This window comes from Cervus elaphus, chromosome 24 (genome assembly GCF_910594005.1).
Source record: "Cervus elaphus chromosome 24, mCerEla1.1, whole genome shotgun sequence".
Classification (NCBI taxonomy): Eukaryota; Metazoa; Chordata; class Mammalia; order Artiodactyla; family Cervidae; genus Cervus; species Cervus elaphus.
In genome coordinates, this window is record NC_057838.1 from 23,899,793 (window position 1) to 23,918,871 (window position 19,079).

Consider the following 19,079-nt stretch of genomic DNA (forward strand, 5'->3'; position numbering starts at 1 on the left):
TGAGAGCCCCGAGAGCTCGGAGCGCTGCTCCGCAGGATCAGAAGTCCAGGTTTGTACTGAGCCTCCAAACTAAGTCCTCATGCTCTGTGAAAGCTTTGTCCAGGCCATGAAGACAAAGGTGCCCAGAGGAGATCCAGCTGGAGGCCCCTCACTGCTGCTCACCTCACAAGTCCTCCTTTTGTTGTTCACATGCTGTAGTTTATATGTGCAGGTTGGGTCTTTGGATTTTGTTTTTGTTTTTTTTTACTAAGCTCGTTTTTTCATCATTCAATTTTTCATTCATACTTTTTAATTTTTACTAGTCTTTGACTGCGCTGAGTCTCGCTGTGCAGACCTTTCTCCAGTTGCAGCAGGCAGTGCTGCTGTCTGTGTTCAGCGTGCAGGCTTCTCACTGCTGTGGCTTCTCTCGTTTCAGAGCACGGGCGCTGGGACACAGGCTCAGTAGTCGTGGTAGACAGGCTTAGTTGCTCCATGGCATGTGGGGTCATCCCAGTTCACGGATCAAACCCGTGTCTCCTGCGTTGGCAAGCAGATGCTTTACCACTGAGCCCCCAGGGAAGCCCTCATTCATATTTTTTCATTATTCAAAGTCATGGTTTAAAAAAAAATACTGAAAGATTAAAATAGAAAAGAAAATCCCCCAACTTGATCTCACTCCTTAGAATACCCTTCTAGTATTTGTTGTATATCCTTCCAAAAACTTTCTAAATCAACACAGGCATCTTTAAACAAGTGAGAGTATTACAAGTTGTTTTTCACTTTTAACAGGATACCTTGAATGTCTTTCCAGATATTAGTCCGTACAAGCTGCCTCATTGTTTTACATGTGGTTGATGGCATTTACTTGGCTCCCACTTCTGTGCTCTTAAAAATAAATATTCTTGTGTTTGTGCACCTGAGTGATAGTATCTAGGTGATCAGTTCCTAGTTGTGGAAATGCTAGGTCAATCTATATTTTTGGTAGATTAAAGGCAAATTATCCTCTAAAGACCTAATTTAAATTCCTACCAAGAGTCCATTCCTTTATCAAAAATGGTGGTTAGGAAATACTTTAATCTTTGCTGATCTAAAAGTAAAGAATGGTATTGATTTATTGCTTTAATTGGTAGTTCTTCCTGAATGAGTATGAACATCTTTTCACAAGTTTATTGCACACATGTATTTCTTCTTCCCTATTCATTTATACTATTATCTTTTCAAATTTCAAGGAAATTAGCACTCTCCCCTAAATTTATGATGTATCTTTTGGCCTTGTCCACAATCATTTTGACCACAAAGAAGTTTAATTTTGTATGGGGAAATGTGTTCATCTTATCTTTGATGACTTCTGAACTTTACATCATGCTGAGAAAGATCTCCCCACTCTATGACTGTGACTCACATCTTCTGCTAGTATTTTTAACAATTTCATCATCACACTTAAGTCTTTGATCCATCTGGATTATGTTGATGTAAGGTGTGAAGTCGAAATTCACCCTGGTTTGCTTTTCCAGGTAGCCCAAGTTCAGCTTTATTTGCTTTTCCAAGTGGCAAGTCAGTTGTCCCAGCATCATGTACTGACTAACCCATCTTTTGTACACCTATTGGAAGTGACATCTCTATCTGGACTTGGTTTTAAATGTGCCACTTAGTAACATTTGTCTCCCAATTGGGAGCTGGGGTTTGAGGACCTCTGCACATCTAATTAGAAGCCTCATGGTCTGTCTGGTAAAAGTCGGGTATCAAAGGGTAAGGAAAAAGGCAGAGGAACAGTTTGGGAAACAGTAAAGTTTGGTGGTGAGGCTGAACGTGAGCACTCAACGCTTTGGCCCCAGTGTAGACCTGACCCCATAGTTCCCACACTCTTGCTGGAATCACAGGCCAGCCTGGTGCTCCTAGCACCAGTGAGACAGTGCAGCTGAGCCATAAAAGTGTTGAGAGAGGAGAGGAGAAAGTTGTTTTCTAACAGTTCAGTTTCTGTGCTGCTGGCTTTATAAGCCTTTAATAAACAGCAGACCTTATGAAAAGCATATAAGCAGAGCAGCCCCTCTCATTAGAGGGGGTGTCGAGTCCCCTTTGCCGACACCCCTGAGACTCTGCCCTTAGCTCGGAGGCGTGGGGATGGTGGGGGACAGTGTGCAGACTCAGAGCCTGAAAACTCAGGTGCACAGGCCAGCATCCAGTGTCCCAAGAAGAGGCACTGCATTTGTAAGATTTGTGAGAGTGTGGTATGGGGTGAGTACCTTAGATCAACTATTCCTGGCTGCCAGTTCATGACCAAAGACAGGACTCCCACTTCCACTCCCAGGAAGATCACTGGTGTGAGTACCCTCCCCAGACCTACCCCCTCCCTCACCCCACATGATTTCTTGCCCCCATTCCCACCCCCTGGCCATGCCCACCCATGCTTTGGAACAAGTCATCGTGTTCAGAAAAAGCTCTTTTTGATATACTTGGTGTTTCTCCTATTCTTCAGCTTTATGATGGCCTGAGAGAAAATTTGCCTCAAGACATTTTTTAGTTAATGATTCAAGCATCACCTGAGCAGATCACTGAAGTCACAAAACACTACTGCAGTTATCTAGTGTCCTTGCATGTTCCAAGGACACAGCAGCTGTCCGGAAGAATTCCTACCCATGGTCTGAAGAATTTGCATTAATCTAAAGCCGAGCTTTCTGTGAAGCTGCGTGCATTTAGGAACCAGGCTAAGGATTAATGAAACTCCACCCCCCACCCCCCACCCGCCCTGCACAGTGCATGGCCCCAGCCTGGCCTTGTTCTCTGCAGCACAAATGATAAATCAATAGCTTGCCTATTATGCCTCTCACCCCACTCACTCTTTTCTCTCTTAAAATAATATGGGGAAGCTTCTTCCTTACTGGTAACTCAGAGAATGCTTGTAAAGTATGGGTTAAATCTGCAAAGAAAGTAATTTTTATTCTTGAGATTGGAAAATAACTGAGCCACTTTTGGCAGATCTTTGATGTTTTCAGATATGCTCAGGATAGAAGTTCTAGATCCTTATTTTCCAGGCTGGCAATTACATAAAGTTAAAATGTTGTTTTAGTCTATAAATGCATAGAAAAAGGTCTAGGCAGATACACACTAAAACTAAAAAGGGGGGCACCTGGGGAAAGGAATGGGGGATATGGAAGAGGGAATACTTGTGTTTTATGTGTCTATATTCTTTACAATCAGAATGTGTTTTTATTACATAATTATGAGATAGAAAATTTTTAAAAAATTTTTATTTTAGTTGCAAGTATGTTTCCTGCTATGGTCCACACAACAGAAATAACCCCAGTTCTCTACATTACGTTCATTTATTGGGCTCATTACACTATGCCTTTTTAAATCTCTTTTTGATACAGGACCTCTGGCAAGTTTTGCAGGGGTTTTTTTGTTTGTTTCTTTGTTTTTGGCCATGCCACACAGCATACAGGGTCTTAGTTCCCTGACCGGGGATTGAACCCAGGCCCCAGCAGTGAAAGCACTGAGTCTTAACCACTGAACTTCCAGGAAATTCCCTTGGTTTATTTTCATTTTTTAAAAAATAAAACTTGCTTGCTGATTTGAAATGAAGGTCAAAGTCCTTTCCAGGACCCTGGATCCCACACCCAGGGTCTCAGACACGTCTTTCCCAGAGCCACACCATCAAGGATTCTGCCTGTGAACATTCATTAGACCCAAGGGAGTTGGGAGGCCGTAAGGGCCTTTTCTCCTGGGTGATGTTGGAGAGAATGAGATATACTCGCTAGAGAGAGCCCCTGGCGTTAGAAATGCTCCTGTCTCCACACAGGCTCATCCTGCTCAACCCCGACAAGCCCTCCAGCCAAGATAATCATTGCACTTGCAAATTTACCTAACCTGTTGACCGCCTGTGTTACATTCACTATTGAACCAGCTCAAGTCCAAATTTAAAACAAATTCCTTGACTAATGTTCAACTTAAACCAAAAAGAGAAAGAAAGAGCCATTTGGAAAGAAATACTTCTAGATTTCTTTTTTTCTTCTTGTTTTATTTGATAAGCTAATTTGTCCATTCTTCAGTGGCTCGGGACAGATAGATATTTTCTTGTTGTTTTGTTTTGCATTAATTCCGGAATAGAGCTTGACCTTCCTCCAGGACAGAAAATTAGCTAGTTAATATTGAGTACTGAATATGCCACAGAATAAACTGAAATGCTTAAAATCGTTTCTAAAATGAATCAAGGCCCAAGAAATAAATACTCTAAGTCCAAAATTGAGATTGGCTGAAGATACCCAGCATCTTCTTAACTGTTTATGACCTCTTTATCATAAGATTGTCAACTACTACAAAGACATATAAATGGATTTTCTGGTTAACACACAGCATGTGAATTCAAGTGTGACTTCCAGGGCCAGAGACTCTAAAGGGAGAAGAGTGTCACCTTCACCCAGTGATGCACCACAGTGGGCGTGCACAACACGGGGCGCTGCATGTGGACCACCCTTATTTCTGTTTCCTATTATTGGAGGTCACTTTGGACCACTGGGCTTCCCTGGTGGCTCAGCTGGTAAAGAATCTGCCTGCAATGCGGGAGACCTGGGTTCGATCCCTGGGTTGGGAAGATCCCCTGGAGAAGGGAACGGCTGGCTACCCACTCCAGTATTCTGGCCTGGAGAATTCCATGGATTGTATAGTCCATGGGTAGGGTTGCAAAGAGTCGGACACAACTGAGTGACTTTCACTTTCACTTTTCACTTTGGATTGCATTTTGCTGGTGGTTCTATTGTTCCTCTTAAAGGTTTTTCGGAATTTCAGTCACTTAAAAAAATATTATGATCCAGTATAACTCTAAAATATACTTACATACCATAGTGAGTTTAAAATGAAATATGACCCCAGAACATGCGATGCATGGTTAGAATAGCTGTTATAATTGAACATTCATTTTCATGTTGTCCATTTTAATAATAGCAATAGCTACCACACATGTGCCAGGCAGAATGCTGGATGTTTTACTTCAGTTATAGCTGATAACGACCTTTTATGGTAAGTATTATTCTTCCAACTCAGAGCCAAGAAACAGAGCTGATGAAACAGAGCTGATATTCCAGCCGAAATTTGTCTGGTTCCAAAGCCCAGGCCCTCATCATAGATGTTCAGACAGTGGCACAGTTATTTGTTTGGTAAAACTTAAGCTGTAAGCTACTTCTTCCTATTGTTTTTAGTAAAATTCCATGATGCACCTAACCCGGTATTTAAATGTTTGATTTCGTTTCTAACCTCATTGACATAGTGTAACACAATAGTAAGGGAATTGGTTGATATTTTATATAAAGGTAATAATATTGATTTTTTTTTTCCCGCTTTAGCCACCAGCTAAATACCTCCTTCCAGAGGTAACGGTGCTTGACTATGGAAAGAAATGTGTGGTCATCGATTTAGATGAAACATTGGTGCACAGTTCATTTAAGGTAAATCAACATAAAAAATGATCAGTGATCTTTGTGATTTGGCTACAATTGTATTGAAAAATGGAAAAGTAAAAAGATGAAAGCTTGTGGTTTGTTGGCATATGATTTCACTGTTCATAAAATCCCAGTAACAGTTGGTTATTAACTCAGGTGAACATTAACTTGAGTAGTTGAATATTAACATAATTAGTTTGGGAGGAAAAAAACCCACTGGGCTGCCAATATCCCTGAGACCTCATTCTTATGCAGTTTAAGTTTTCCAACACTCTGCCCCCTGCAGAAATACTTTCCAGGTGGCACAAGGCAGTCAGTGCCCCAGGACACTGCTGTGTGTTTGTCTAGGCAACTGAGCACTGTACAGGCTGCAGTTTATATGGGGAAGGACAAGGGGAGACACAGTTGAAAACTAGCAAGCAACTGACTATCCTGGAAATCTTCCCAGACCAACTTTTGGAAGATGCCCAACTCTGAAGAAGACTTTCAGAGTTATGGCATCTGAACAGATTCAGTCATTTATCTTAACGGTTTTCATGACAAGAGCTTGCTGGAGTTTTTCCTAAGCTTCATGGCTAAGTGTGTATCCCCCTGCATGCCCTCCCTTCTGAAGGCCAGGGGCTGCAATACGCTCAGCGTGAGCATCACAGTCTTACTTCCATCACCTCCCTCACTCCTCCCTCTCAATCTCCCCACCAGAATAGCAGCCAAAATTACTAATTACCCAAGGGCCTCCATGTGTGTATGTATGTGCTCAGTCATGTCTCTTTGCAGCCTCATGAACTGCAGCCCACCAGACTCTTCTGTCCATGGAATTCTCCAAGCAAGAATACTGGAGCAGGTTGCCATTTCCTCCTCCAGGAATCTTCCCGACCCAGGGGTCGAACCAGTGTCTCTTAGGCCTCCTGCATTGCAGGCAGATTCTTCACCACTGTGCCCCCTGGGAAGCCTGGGCCTCCAGAGGGGAACAGCAATGTCTGTACTCCTAAGAAATGAGTTAATCATTTTCCCAATTTTTGAAGTTGTTTGAAATAAGCAAATGATGAAAAAGTTTGGAAATAGGGGATTGGTGTGTTGAGGGGGAAGCGGAAAGTGTATGGGGTCCTGGTCCTGTTTTCCTTGGGGTGTTTATGGTACTGGAACTGCCCTACTGTTGCTGGCCAGTTACACCATTTTCCTCTCTTTACCACCAGCCCGTGACCCTGCTTTCTTTGCTGGGAGACATGAAAGCACCACCTGAGATGAAGTGTGTCTGACACCAGCCAGTCTCTCCTTGATGGCTGTATGGGAAGTGGGAGAGAGCTATCAAATTTTCCTGCAGACCTCTCTGCCAGAAACATCCCTCTTTGGGCCTGCTTCTCACTAAACAGAATCCTCCTTGGCAGGTCAGGGCCAGGCAGTTGTCCTGGAGTCCTTGGGAGTGTGGAGGAGGGGCCACACACCCTCCTGGCAGTGAGAAATGGCCTGGCTAGCCCCTGGGGCATGTGGGCACCATTCATTCCACAGCCCCACACGGGCCTTCCCAGGATTGATCCCAGCGATTCAGTGACCTTATATCCCAACTCAACTGTGAACTGCATTGGAAGCCTTTCCTCCGCTGTGGGCAGGATGCTTAGAACTTTCTCAAGTCCCTGAGGAGCAAAGGCCTTCAGGGCAAGGGTCAGTTATCATCACAGCATAGCCAGCTTCCTTCTAGCAGCTCTGGGAGTGTGGGCATCACCAGCCAGGCTGCCCAAGGTTACTGAGGGCTCATGGCTCCAGAGATGGAACCTTGGGAGCCCCTGGTGCTCCCTGCTCAGAGGGCATTGATAGACAGGTGATGTGAATAGCATGTCTTCATTTCTTCCCTCCCTGAGCTGCCTGCATTTTCAAGCAGAATATTGTATGATTTTTAAGGTTCTGGGCATCTCAAAGCCCTTTGAGAATCCAAAAGCTAAGAACTGTTCTCCTTGAAACTATACAGCACACAGACCCAGAGACACATGTTTCCAGCCCTGGCTTTGGCCCCCTTGTTATATATACTTTGTGGAATAGAATGTCACAATCTAACGCCTCATGAGAATTTCTTCCTTCAGTCTTTTGTGTTCTCACTTCATTCTGTATTTTAGTTGTGAAACGACTCATACTTGCTCAATACCATACTCATCCTTGACCTTCCAACCAAAGCAGCGAGGAAACTGTAAGCTTAAGGCTCAAGTGCTCTAGTGAATGCTTAGTAATGGTTCTGTGACCTAGTGTTTCCCACAGTTTTCCAGTGTATGTCTTAAAGAACAACGTGTGTGTATAGTAATGGACTCAAAGACAGACTTTAGTTCAGATTCTTTCCAGAGACCCTGTACCCCCTGCCCCTGCCCAGGGACCATCACACCCAGTCTCCCTCCTTCTGTTCCTCTCCCCCTTATCCCAAGGGTTTGTGATATCATGATTCTCTTGGGCCTGTTCGTTTCCACTTGATTTGTGGAATTCCATTTAGAACGGTATGCGAGTCCGTCGTTGAGAATATAGTGACTGCTGAAGAATCGTATTTGAGTTCTAAGTGTCACTAAGTGTTGGGTTACTTTAAATATGCAGACGTTTGTGAGTGTGCTAGGTATTGTATCACACAGCGCAGAGCAGTCTAAGTGTGGTGGCTCTCCCACCCACCCCACCCCACCCGCCTCCAGGGCCGGAGACGGTGCCAGGCAAGGCTGGAAATCACGCACACAGCTGTACGGAGCCATGGGCACTCATCAGACCCATTGCTCTAACTGTGGAGGACAGGAGAACCCAAGGTCCAGAGGGGAAAGAGCCTGCCCAAGGTCGTGGGCTGTGGCCTCTGACTTCACCCCGTATATCCAGTGGCCCCACTTTGGGCCCATGTGTTGAGCATGTCTGTACTTGTGCAACTTACCAGATGGGTCCAGTGGTAAAGGATCTGCCTGCAATGCAGGAGATGCAGGTTCTATCCATGAGTCGAGAAGATCCCTGAAGAAGGAAATGGCAACCCACTCCAGTATTCTTGCCTGGGAAATCCCATGGACAGAGGAGGCTGGCGGGCTACAGTCCATACAACCGCAGAGTCTGAACAGGTAGCAACTAAACAAGCGCTGTCCTCTAGGGTTGTGAGGCCCTCGCCTCCGCCCCCTGGTGGCCAGCAGTGGTTCCTGCCACTCTAGGCAAGAGCCAGGAGTTAAGAGGAGCCCTGTTTCCAAGCCAGGCGCAGCACTCTTTGTGGTTGGGGCCAGGCAGGTAATAAAGATGCTGATAATGTGACAGAATTCAGGACAGAAAATAACATGCTTTCCTGCTTATGTTTATTTTGAGGAACTGAAGCATGCTCCAATGTCCCCCTGAACTGTTTTGTCCAATATTAAAAACATTAGTCCAGGCAGGCTTTTTTGGTGCTAAAGTTTCCAGTTTTATTTTCTTCTTTCAGACATATTAATTATAGTTTCTTCTTTCTCCAGCCTATTAGTAATGCTGATTTTATTGTTCCCGTTGAAATTGATGGAACTATACATCAGGTAAGAAATCAAAGCTAAATCTGAGTTTCAGTTTGCATTTTTTTTTAGTGATTACATTTTCTATGAACTGTATTTCTAAATTCCCCTTTCCGTAATCATTTTGTTACTGAATCAGGAGGAGGCAGACTTTATTAAAAATTCAGTGATTTTATGCTTTTTTTTTTCACTCGGATGAATTTTATGCTTCATTTATAAGGGAAGCTATAATCTATTTGTAAATATTAGATGTGGTTGCAAGTTCAAATAGTTCTTTGATTTGATGCAGGCTTTTAGAAGTTTCTATATCCCCCACTGGCCTAGCTTGATGGTCTAATTAACTTCCCTATGTAATTGCTTTAGCTACTCTCCAAGCAGGCAACAGGGAAGTGTCACAAGTCACTGACTTAGGGTAGATTCTCAGCAAAGGTTGTCAAAGATTGCCAGCCACTCCAGACTGACCTTGTCACTCCTACATCGTGTTCTCCTGTGAATATTTAGTAAAGCCCAACCCAAAAGGGAAAGGAGGAAGGGTGTGCATTTTTGGATCAGCCGGAAGCTTTGAATAAAGATGCCCTAGTCAGTTGGCATGCATCTTTGTTCTGATATTTTTGCCCCTTATTTTTCTTTTTATTGCATGAAGCTCCTCTAGGAATAGTTTCACTTGTGAAATATTGGAAACGCTGTGGGAAGACATTGTAGGTTTTCCACAGAAATGCTCCAGTCGTCTTCCTTGTCAACCCCAAGATCTAAAGGGAGAGCCTCTGGCCTGGTGTGTTTATATCCCAGAAGGAAAACTCGCCCTTGGTACTTGAGCCATGACAGGCTGTCTTTCCTTGGAGATGTCGGTAGTCTCTTTGACCCTTGAATGCTGGGTGTCAGAGCTGGTGGGGCCTTTGGAGTCAACGGGTCCAGCTACCTCACCATCCGCATGGGGGGAGTGAGGCTCAGCCAGGAAGAGGGGTGGTTCAAGGTCATGCAGCAGGACGAGTTGAAATGAGAGCTCCAGTCTCCTGTTCCTGACACAGGGCTCTTTGCCGGGTACTCGAGTCCCCCTTCCTCCCCTGCCAGGAGGGCCTGCCAGCGGCCCGTCCCTGGTGTTTCCATGCTTCATGCTTTGGAAAGCCATCAGGGAGCCAGAATGGCAGGCACTTGGCCTTTAACATTTGCCCAAGCATCCACAGAACTCACTCCACATCTGAGAAGCAGTTAAGGCTTCTGCGTTTATTATCTTGGCCCGTGTGACAAGATAGTGGGATGAAGGAGAGGCTGCCCACTGGCATGACGGAAATTAGAAGAGAAATGAATCCCTTCGTTCCTCATGACTGTGAGCATAGCCCTCAGGACCTGACCTGCTGTGGCCAGCCCATTCTCAAAGGAGCTGCCCCGCTCCCCCAGCCCTCCAGACTGTGCTATGATTCACCTGGCAGTAGACACTCCAGAGCTGGGATCAGAAACTCTTTCTCCTGAGGGAATGAAGCCACAGGCGCCCAGAGGAGGACCAAGGCCCTGGCGAAGGCCGTGGCCTCGTTCAAGTAATCCAGGATAGGCTGTGCAGGTCCCAAGGGGCCTATTCTCGGTTACTTGCACGCGGACGCGGGCCTGGACGCCAGCCTCTGGGCCCAGGATCCTCCTCTCTGTCAGAGGCACCAACGCCATAGTCCCCAGACCAGTCTCCTGCCCTTCGCACGTAGCAACGCTTGGTTTCCAAGCAGCATCCCCAAGGAGACTGAGGACCACGGGCCGCACCCATTCCTAGCAGCCTCATGAGCGGAGTGTAGGCCTGGAGCTACTGCAGCCGCACCCCACCGCCAGGCCTCTCCACTCCGCAGAGCCCTGTGGGCGCCCATCCTGGCCATCCTGCTCCTCTGGCCCCTCCCTCCACACACCCTTTGACTCAGCCACAGGTTTCCCACCAAGACCTTCACCTGTGTAAACTCCTCTTCAGCAGCTCTTCCTCTGTATGGAGCAGGGCCCCGTTCCCCTTGCCCCTCCTCCTGTAGAGTATCCAGCCTGCTCCATCTGCTGTTCACGACCCATGCATACTCACCTCGACCTGCCTTTCACACTACGTCTTCAGCCTCTTCTATCCCCATCTCCCCGTCTTTTATCTCTGCCTCTGAAGGGCTGGTCGGCAGAGCTCTGGCCATTCTCCAACACCCCAGGTGTTTTCAGGCAAGGTCTCACGCTCAAACTAATTTCTTGCCTGGAAGCTCACTTCTCATCTTTATCAGCCTGGTGAACTCCTATTCATCCTTCAAGGTCCAGGCCAAATGTTCCCTTTTGTGATTCCCTCCCCTTGAGAGGGAAGTTAATCATCATTAATTGATCATTATGCTGCAGCTTTCATTATGCATGTTTATTTTGATCTGTTTTTCTGAATGTCTGCTCTAGACTGTGAGCTCTTTAAGGGCAAGGCCTGTGTTTCCCTCACCTTTGTAACCATTCAGGCTGAGGCCAGAGCTGGGACTGAACAAATATGAGTCGAACTGAATTTTAACAAGTTTGAATTATTTTAGGGAAATGGCTAATTTAAAGTGAAGTTTATTCAAGTTTTAATTAGTCCTTCCCTCCTCCCACCTCCTCTGCCTCCTCTTGCCAGCTCTGCCTTCTTTCTCCGCTCCCATGTTTCCGCAGATCTGTTCAGGCTTCCAATCGGGGGCAGAGCCCAGCCACTCTAGGAAAGGTGGTTCTTTGCCCCCTGTGCGTGGCGGCCCCTCCTGATGCCTGGTTTCCGGGGTTAAGAGTAGGCTGGCTTCACATCCCCTGAAGCATCTGTTTCTGGAGCAGACTGAAGCAGAGTTAATGTTGTGCGTCAAGTAGACGGTTTCCCACACCGACAAGGAAGGCCCTTCATGCAGCTTTACTGCCCCTGCGTGAGCAATCCCAGACCTGCCAGGCAGTGGGCCATGCCCTGACCTCCACCAAAAGGACCACCCCAGACCACGGCCTCTGTCCAGAAACAGCCTGACCCAGAGTGTGCCGCATGAAACACATGTGAAATGAAGGATCTGGGTCACCCGAACGTGGCCCAACCTTTCCACTCACTGGTTCTGCAAATCCCTCCACACCATGTCAGCTTCCCTCTCCGCCTTGGGCGGGGAGTCTGCTCCAAACTCAGACCTGGGGCACACCGTGAGGGCTGTCTGGTCCTGAGCGCCATGTTAGACAACACAGCCCCTCGTTCAGCCCTCCTGGGGTCAGGAGGCAGGGGCCGGGTTAGGGATCCTTCCTCCCCAGGGCTCTCAGGGCCCCAGGCTTTCCCTGGCGGCTGCTGTGACTGACCTGCCTGGTGTCCCTGCCGTTGCAGGTGTACGTGCTGAAGCGGCCACACGTGGACGAGTTCCTGCAGAGAATGGGACAGCTCTTCGAATGTGTGCTCTTTACTGCCAGCCTGGCCAAGGTGGGTCCCGCCCCTGCGCTCAGAGCCCAGCCCCTCCGCCCCTGCCCACGGTCTATTAGGCGGACCTTTGGTAAGGTGGGGGAAGCGGTTTCCATGGTGACAGGTTCCCACCCCAGATGGGGTAGATGCAGGCCGTGTGCACAGCACCCGCCTGAGAGGCTTTTGGGTTACCATAGCGACAGGAGCCCTGGGAACAAACGCTCCATAAAGTTGCTGCGTGCCGCCGCTGAAGCTGCCTGTCCACAGACCAGGCAACCACAGGCGTGTCCCCTGTGACCAAGACAGGCATCTGCATCTCATCTGGTGACTGGCTGAGGCCTCTGCGCACTTGGGTTACCAGCTCACCCGGGTTTCAGGGAAGGATAAGCATCAAAGGTTCATCCACCCGCGGGGGCCGCATGAGCATTCTGACCGCCCTAAAGAGCCCCAGGACCTCAGGCTGGTCTCTTCACTTCTCTCGCCTCCGTTTCCTCTATGAGATAGGGATGATCCCATCTACTTCGTGGGGTGGAGCAAATGAAATCACGCCCAGAAGGAGCGTAGCCCAGGGCCCGACTCCTGTTCCGCAGGTGCCTGTGGAGCCCCTGCTGGGCCTCCCATGCGCTGTGCCGGGCACTGTTACATGGTCACTGCTCCTGGTGTTCATTCTCTATCATGATTATTCATGATGATAAAATAAGCCACACGTGTTTTGGTCCCGTGGTTTGGTTTGAATCTCTGACCCAGCATCTACAATGGCCCTGACCAGAGAAAGTGGTCTCTCTGCCCTTACCCACTGTCTGAGGGACTTGGCAGGGTCACAGCACTGCCCCCCACCATGTGGGTGAGTCTGTCCTTTCACAGGTGAACTGAGGTGCCTGCACTGTGTGGAAGGCAGGCCCCACGCCTCGAAAGAGCTCCTTGACCGTGTCTGTGTCTCCAACCCTGACCCTGACAGGGCCGGTGCCATCCATTTGTTGGTGGCACCAGCAGTGTCTCCATGGGCACCTCAGGAACCCTCAGTGGCCCCAGGATGCGCTCTGCAGGGCCCAGGTTAGACGTCTGCCTGTCTGCAGACCTGCTCCAAGGACGCACAGGCAGCTTCCTCCCCCATATTCCATCTCTGTGCGGGCTCCCTTCTCTGCATGGTGGGGACTCTGACCCTGAGTTCCCAGATGTGCTGTGCTGCTTTGCTGGGCTGGGCATTTCTGGTTTGGGCCATCTCTCTGCCATTCTGCCAGGCTCATCACCAGGCCATAAAGCTGGAGCCAGTGGGGAGGGAATCAAGAGCCCTGGGCTGTCTTCTTTATGCTGAAAATAGAATGCAGCCTCTGGAAGAGCATCATCTTCCCCAGTGGGTACCCTTTCAGATGAACGGTACTGCGCTGCAGTGCCAATGGCCCTTCTGACAGTGCTCTCGGCCGCTGAGGCGCCTGAAGCAATAACCAAAAAAAAAACAAACAGGAAGGTTGCACTGTGCTGGGGGACTGAGAGCTGTTTTTTTCCTTTGGCAAAATTGAAAGCACTCTTTCTTGGCATCATCCCCAGCACTTGCTTAAACATCCTTGTTCGGTCTCTCTTCCTGGACGGCTCCCACCTGCCCCTCCATCTGTCTCTCCAGCCCTTCTCTCACTGCTATCCCAGGCTGCCTTTGCCAAATCAGCCCCCATGTGCTGCCTTCCAAGGACTTCAGTGGTGGTCCAGTAGATCGGACTCCATGCTTCCACTTCAGGGGGCACAGGTTCCATCCCTGGTCAGGGAAGTTTCGCATGCCATGTAGTGCATGTGGCCAAAAAAAAAAAAAACCCACAAAATGTGCAGCCTTCCGGCTTCTCTCCTCCCGAGTGCACAGCTCTGCTGACAGGGAGCCACTGCCCAGGGCTTGGCCCTGAGCTCAGCCCCCAGCCAGCACCACTGGTGTGCAGGACCTCCTGGCCTGCTTCCCTGGGGCCTGAGCAACCTCTGCTGACAGAGCCCCACGGCGTCTGCTTCCCCATCTAGTGTCCTTCCTCCATTCACTCACCCACCAAGTATGTCCTTTATACCTGCAGTATCAGGCACTGTCCTAGGCGTTAGACATACTTCAGAGAACAAGAGATGGTCCATGCCCACGTGAAGCTTACATCCCCGTGGCCAGGAGCCCCAGACTAGGACACTCCCTTGAAACATGTATGCCACCACTGTTAATGATTATGAAGAAATTAGCTAGAGTCAGCTGCTTAAAAATGACCCACGTGGCACTTCGCTCCCCTCACCTGGAGCCCTAAGCTCACCTCCCTTGGTCAACAGGAAACCCAGCCTCCCCCAGCGCTCTGCTTCGTCAGGAGGAGGACTCACCCGTGGAGCCGGGATGCTTCTTGCAGCCCTGCACCCTGCAGCCATGACAGCCTTGGCTCTGCACTCGGGCTGCTGTGTGTTCCACCACCGGCCTTCCCAACACCACCAGCCTCAGGCACTTCCCACTTCCCCGGCAGAGCCTCTGGGCCCCTGAGGACCTCTGACTGTGCCCCTCACTCGGGTCTTGGTGCTGAGGCCTGGCCTCACATGGCCGGGAGCTGCCACTCTTTTACCTCCAGCCCCAGCCGCGCAGTCTGGATGAAGATTTTCCCTCAGGCACAACCCCTTTATTTCTTCTTTATCCCTTGCAGTGTTCTTTGGGGAAAATTCCCCAGGCCATGGGAGATGACCAAGCAGGATGAACCTCAGTTGTGATTGGGGCTCTAACTCCCTCCCTTAAAACTCCTGGGCTCCAAGTCAGTGGCCGTGTTGTCTGGGCACATCCTGGGACAGTCAGGGGCTGGGCTGGCCGTGCTGCTCAGAGCTCCTCTAGGGGGCAGTGTGGCCCTGTGCACACCAGCCGGATCCCAAGTCCACACTTCCCTTTGCTGAGGCAACTCGTATTTACCGAGCCCTACCAAGAGGTGGCGCTAGTAGTAAAGAGCCCGTCTGCCAAGACATAAAGAGATCTGAATTCAATCCCTGGGTTGGGAAGATCCCCTGGAGAAGAGAATGCCTACCTACTCCAGTTTTCTTGCCTGGAGAATCCTAGGGACAGGGGAGCCTGGCAGGCTGCAGTCCAGAGGGTCGCAGAGAGTCGGACCAGACTGAAGTTACTTAGCACATGCACATGCACCAAGAGGTAGTCACGCGCAAGGTGCTGGAGATGTCCTGGGGAACACGGCAGGCAAGGCCCTGACAGATGACGGAGCCGTAAGGTGGTCCCGGGTGGTGGTGAGCTCTGTGGAGGCGATGGTGGCTGCAAGGCCGGAGAGTTTCCGCAGAGGAAGGTGCAGGAGGGCTGGGAAGGTGGTGAGGAGAGCTGAGCGCCGAAAACTGAGGAGATGAAAGGAGAAGTGTGTGCAGAGAGTGGGGGAGAGAATATTCCAGCAGAGGGGACACTGATGCAAAGGTCCCGACTGTGTGCAAAGCCAGCGTGGCTCAAGTGACTTGAGGTGGAGCTGAGAGGCAGCTGCAGCCGTGTGGGATCTGGCAGGGCCCCGGGGCTTCGTTCCCAGTGTGGCAGGAAGCCAGTGCAGGGTCTGACGGGTGTTTTCCAGCGGCCGTTCTGACAGCTGCAAGGTGAGTGGAAAGGAGGCCCCAGGGGAAGAGGGAGGCGCCTCTGCAGGCCAGAGATTACAGAGGCCCGGACAAGGGAGTGACAGTACAAACAGAGAGATGCGGGCGGATTCGAGATATTTTTGGAGAGGGAACTGCCAGGAATTTCTGATGGATTTGATATAAGTGAGAGAAATGGAAGAATCCAGGGTGTCAGGGAAATACCCAGGATCTTGAAACACCTGCAGTTACATAAGTCCCTTTTTAGAAGAGTAGTGTGGCTTTTGCTGCAGGAGGTGAGGGCTCCTGGGCTCTTGCGGGCACCCAGCCTTAACTGTGACGCCTGCTTCCCAGTACGCAGACCCTGTGGCCGACCTGCTGGACCGCTGGGGTGTGTTCCGGGCCCGGCTCTTCCGGGAATCATGTGTTTTCCATCGTGGGAACTATGTGAAAGACCTGAGTCGCCTTGGGCGGGAGCTGAGCAAAGTGATCATCGTGGACAATTCTCCTGCCTCCTACATCTTCCATCCTGAGAATGCAGTAAGTAGCCCCAGGCCAAAGGGACTCAGGGCTCCAGCTGAGCTCTCTGGCCAGGTAGAGCAGCTCTCTTGCCACTTCCGTACCTTCAAGCACCTGTGCGGGGGTTTCATGGCCTTTTCCTTAGTGAAATCCCAGCTTTGCATTGAGCAGTTACATGATATTGACCATTATTTATGCTCACTGAGCCTCTCTGCCGAAGTTGCCCTCTCTGTCAAATGGGCCTTCTAGGCATGCTGATTCGTGGGATTGTTGGAGGATCAAGTGTGGCGGCGCTTGTGTTGGGTAAGTGCTCAATGAGCCTGTATCTTCTCAGCATCGTTAGGATCATGACTGAGAAGGTTTTTGTCTGTCATCAGCCTCCTGGATCTGGCTGTTGCCCAGGACTTTGTGACCCCTGTAAATTCAGAAGGTCTGGGCGACCTCTTCAACAGAAGTATTAAGAATGAATAAAACACTTTAGTGAGGTCTTCAGATGAGACTACCAGGCTTTACCACCTCCTAATGATGTTTAAAAAGTAGATAATGGGAACATTTCCTACATAAAACTCCCCAGAGCGTGGCAGCTCCCAGTGACAAGTCTCTGGGTGCGGCATATCTCAGAGCAGGAGAGCCGCCCTCCTGCCGCCAGCCCTTTATTCCAGGAGGCAAGGTCAGCCCTACTGGAGGCTGCTCACCCCTCCACAGTGGCCGCCACACCAGACCTCAGCTCAGGCCCTGGAGAGGATGCTTCTCCCGAGCCCAGGCTTCCCAGTCTCAACGAAAGCCCATACAGGATCTTTTCCTTGAGACCGTAACTGTGTTGCTCCTCTTATAACCAAAAACTGAGTTCAAACTAGGTTCACTTCATGTATAATCATTAACTGAACAAACATTCAAAATATATTAAAGTATGCTCCTTTTGATGAGTTAAATTCAACATAATGCATTTTGTAATGTGTCTAACAGATAAGGATTCTTTTTTATCATCTCAATTCCAGGCACTTCCCTGGAGGTCCAGTGGTTAGGACTCTGTGCTTCCATTGTAGGGGTCACGAGTTCAATCCCTGGTCAGGGAACTAAGATCCCACAGGCCATGCAGCACAGCGCCCCCTACCACCAACAAAAAAATGAATCCTAATTCCATTATCACGTCTGATAATACTAGCAGTTTCTTGATATTATCACTAATATCCAGTCTGTATTCATCTTTTCCCTATCATCTAGAAATATTTTCTTTTATTTGGATTGTTTGAATCAGAATCTAAACAAGGGAGGTGCATACATTGCTTCGGTATTGTGTTCTTACTGTGACGTCACATCAGGAGGCATATAACATCAGATTGTCCCACTTTTAAAGATTTTAAGTTGCCTTTTGGATTCAGGTGTTATCAGCCTGATCCATCCATTTTCAGATTTTCACTTGACTTTTCACCTAAAAATGTGAGCAGTTGTTGATGATCTTTGCCTCTGCCTCCATCCACTATTTTATTAGAAATTACAAAATGGTAATTTCTAAACTCTTATCATTCTTTCTGCATCTATTGGCTGGAATTCTCTTTTTTTTTTTTTTAATTGAACTTACTCTCATTGATTACTTGATTACCCTAAAATTCAGTTTGAATAGGGAAATCAGAATAAAGTCTTGGTTCTTTTTCTTTATTTTTTCTATTTTGAGAGTTATGAGATGGTGCTCTAGCAACCTCTAGAAGTAACCAACTTTTTTAGATACCATTATGAAGCTATGGATTTTTTTATGTGATAATTTAATCTATCTATTATCCTTTTTATGCTCAAATGTTCACCTATGGCCAGTGGATGCTCCTTCAAATAACAGTAGTCCTTGATCACTTCCTGCTTTCAAGTCCAACAAGGCATTCCAAGCTCATCTTGTCCATTTCTTGCTCCAGCCCTGTAATCAGCCATTTTTCTATGCAACCTGGGTTACTGTGAGTGAGAATGGTATTTAGAGACCACAGTTTGGGTGGGTTCTCATTGTTATTAGGATGTCCTTTGCTTCCAGTCCTTTCTACTGGACAGAGCTAAAATACACTTATTTTTATTTATAGAATGAAGACAAAATCATAAATTCACATTGGTTTTTCCAATTCAATTGTAACAGTTTTTATTTAATTTCCTTTTGTTTTTGTATTTATGTCTCCTCTTACACTGAAACTCATGATTCCTTATTAACATCATTACAGATTTGATTGATCCTATAGTATAGTTTTAACAGTTTCAAAATTGCATTGTTTTAATATTATTACTAACGATAAAACAATTGAATGCATTTAGGGATTTTTTTGAGCAATTCTACAAACAGAAAACTGTGTTTCAAAATCACCGGAAATAATCCTTTCTATGGTTATGTCACCGAACTTACATATGTGAAGATTCATTTTTTTGTTGCTTTTTTCCTTACTGATTTAATTTCATTTCAATCATGTAACACATTTACATGGTTTAGCGTCAAAACTCTCACCAAAGGTTCTCCTTTGGCAATCTAGTGGTTAGGAGTCCACAAGTGCTTGCACCATAGGAAGGTTTGGATTTGATCCCTGCTTGGGGAAACGAAGATTCTGCATGACTCGCTGTGAGGCCAAAATTTTTTTAAAAATTAAAAACAAAACTATCAACAAAGATACATTCAGAGAAATCTTGTGTCCATTCCTGCCCTATCCCCTATTCCCACCCCTTCCCCTAGGAGTAGTCATTTTTTGCTTACTCCTTAAC

General features: G+C 47.8%; 1 protein-coding gene across 6 annotated transcripts in view; it reads left to right on the forward strand.

The window, feature by feature from the left end:
- Positions 1-19,079, forward strand: part of CTDSPL (CTD small phosphatase like) — a 120,492-nt gene that overhangs the window by 96,717 nt on the left and 4,696 nt on the right. For 4 of the 6 annotated variants that reach the window (XM_043885827.1, XM_043885829.1, XM_043885826.1 and 1 more), the window contains 4 exons: positions 5,319-5,420; positions 8,861-8,917; positions 12,204-12,296; positions 14,565-16,178. In XM_043885827.1, the coding sequence (XP_043741762.1) occupies positions 5,319-5,420; positions 8,861-8,917; positions 12,204-12,296; positions 14,565-14,987 (675 nt within the window). In that variant the 3' untranslated portion in view covers positions 14,988-16,178. The other 2 variants (XM_043885831.1, XM_043885830.1) reach the window with 1 other exon arrangement.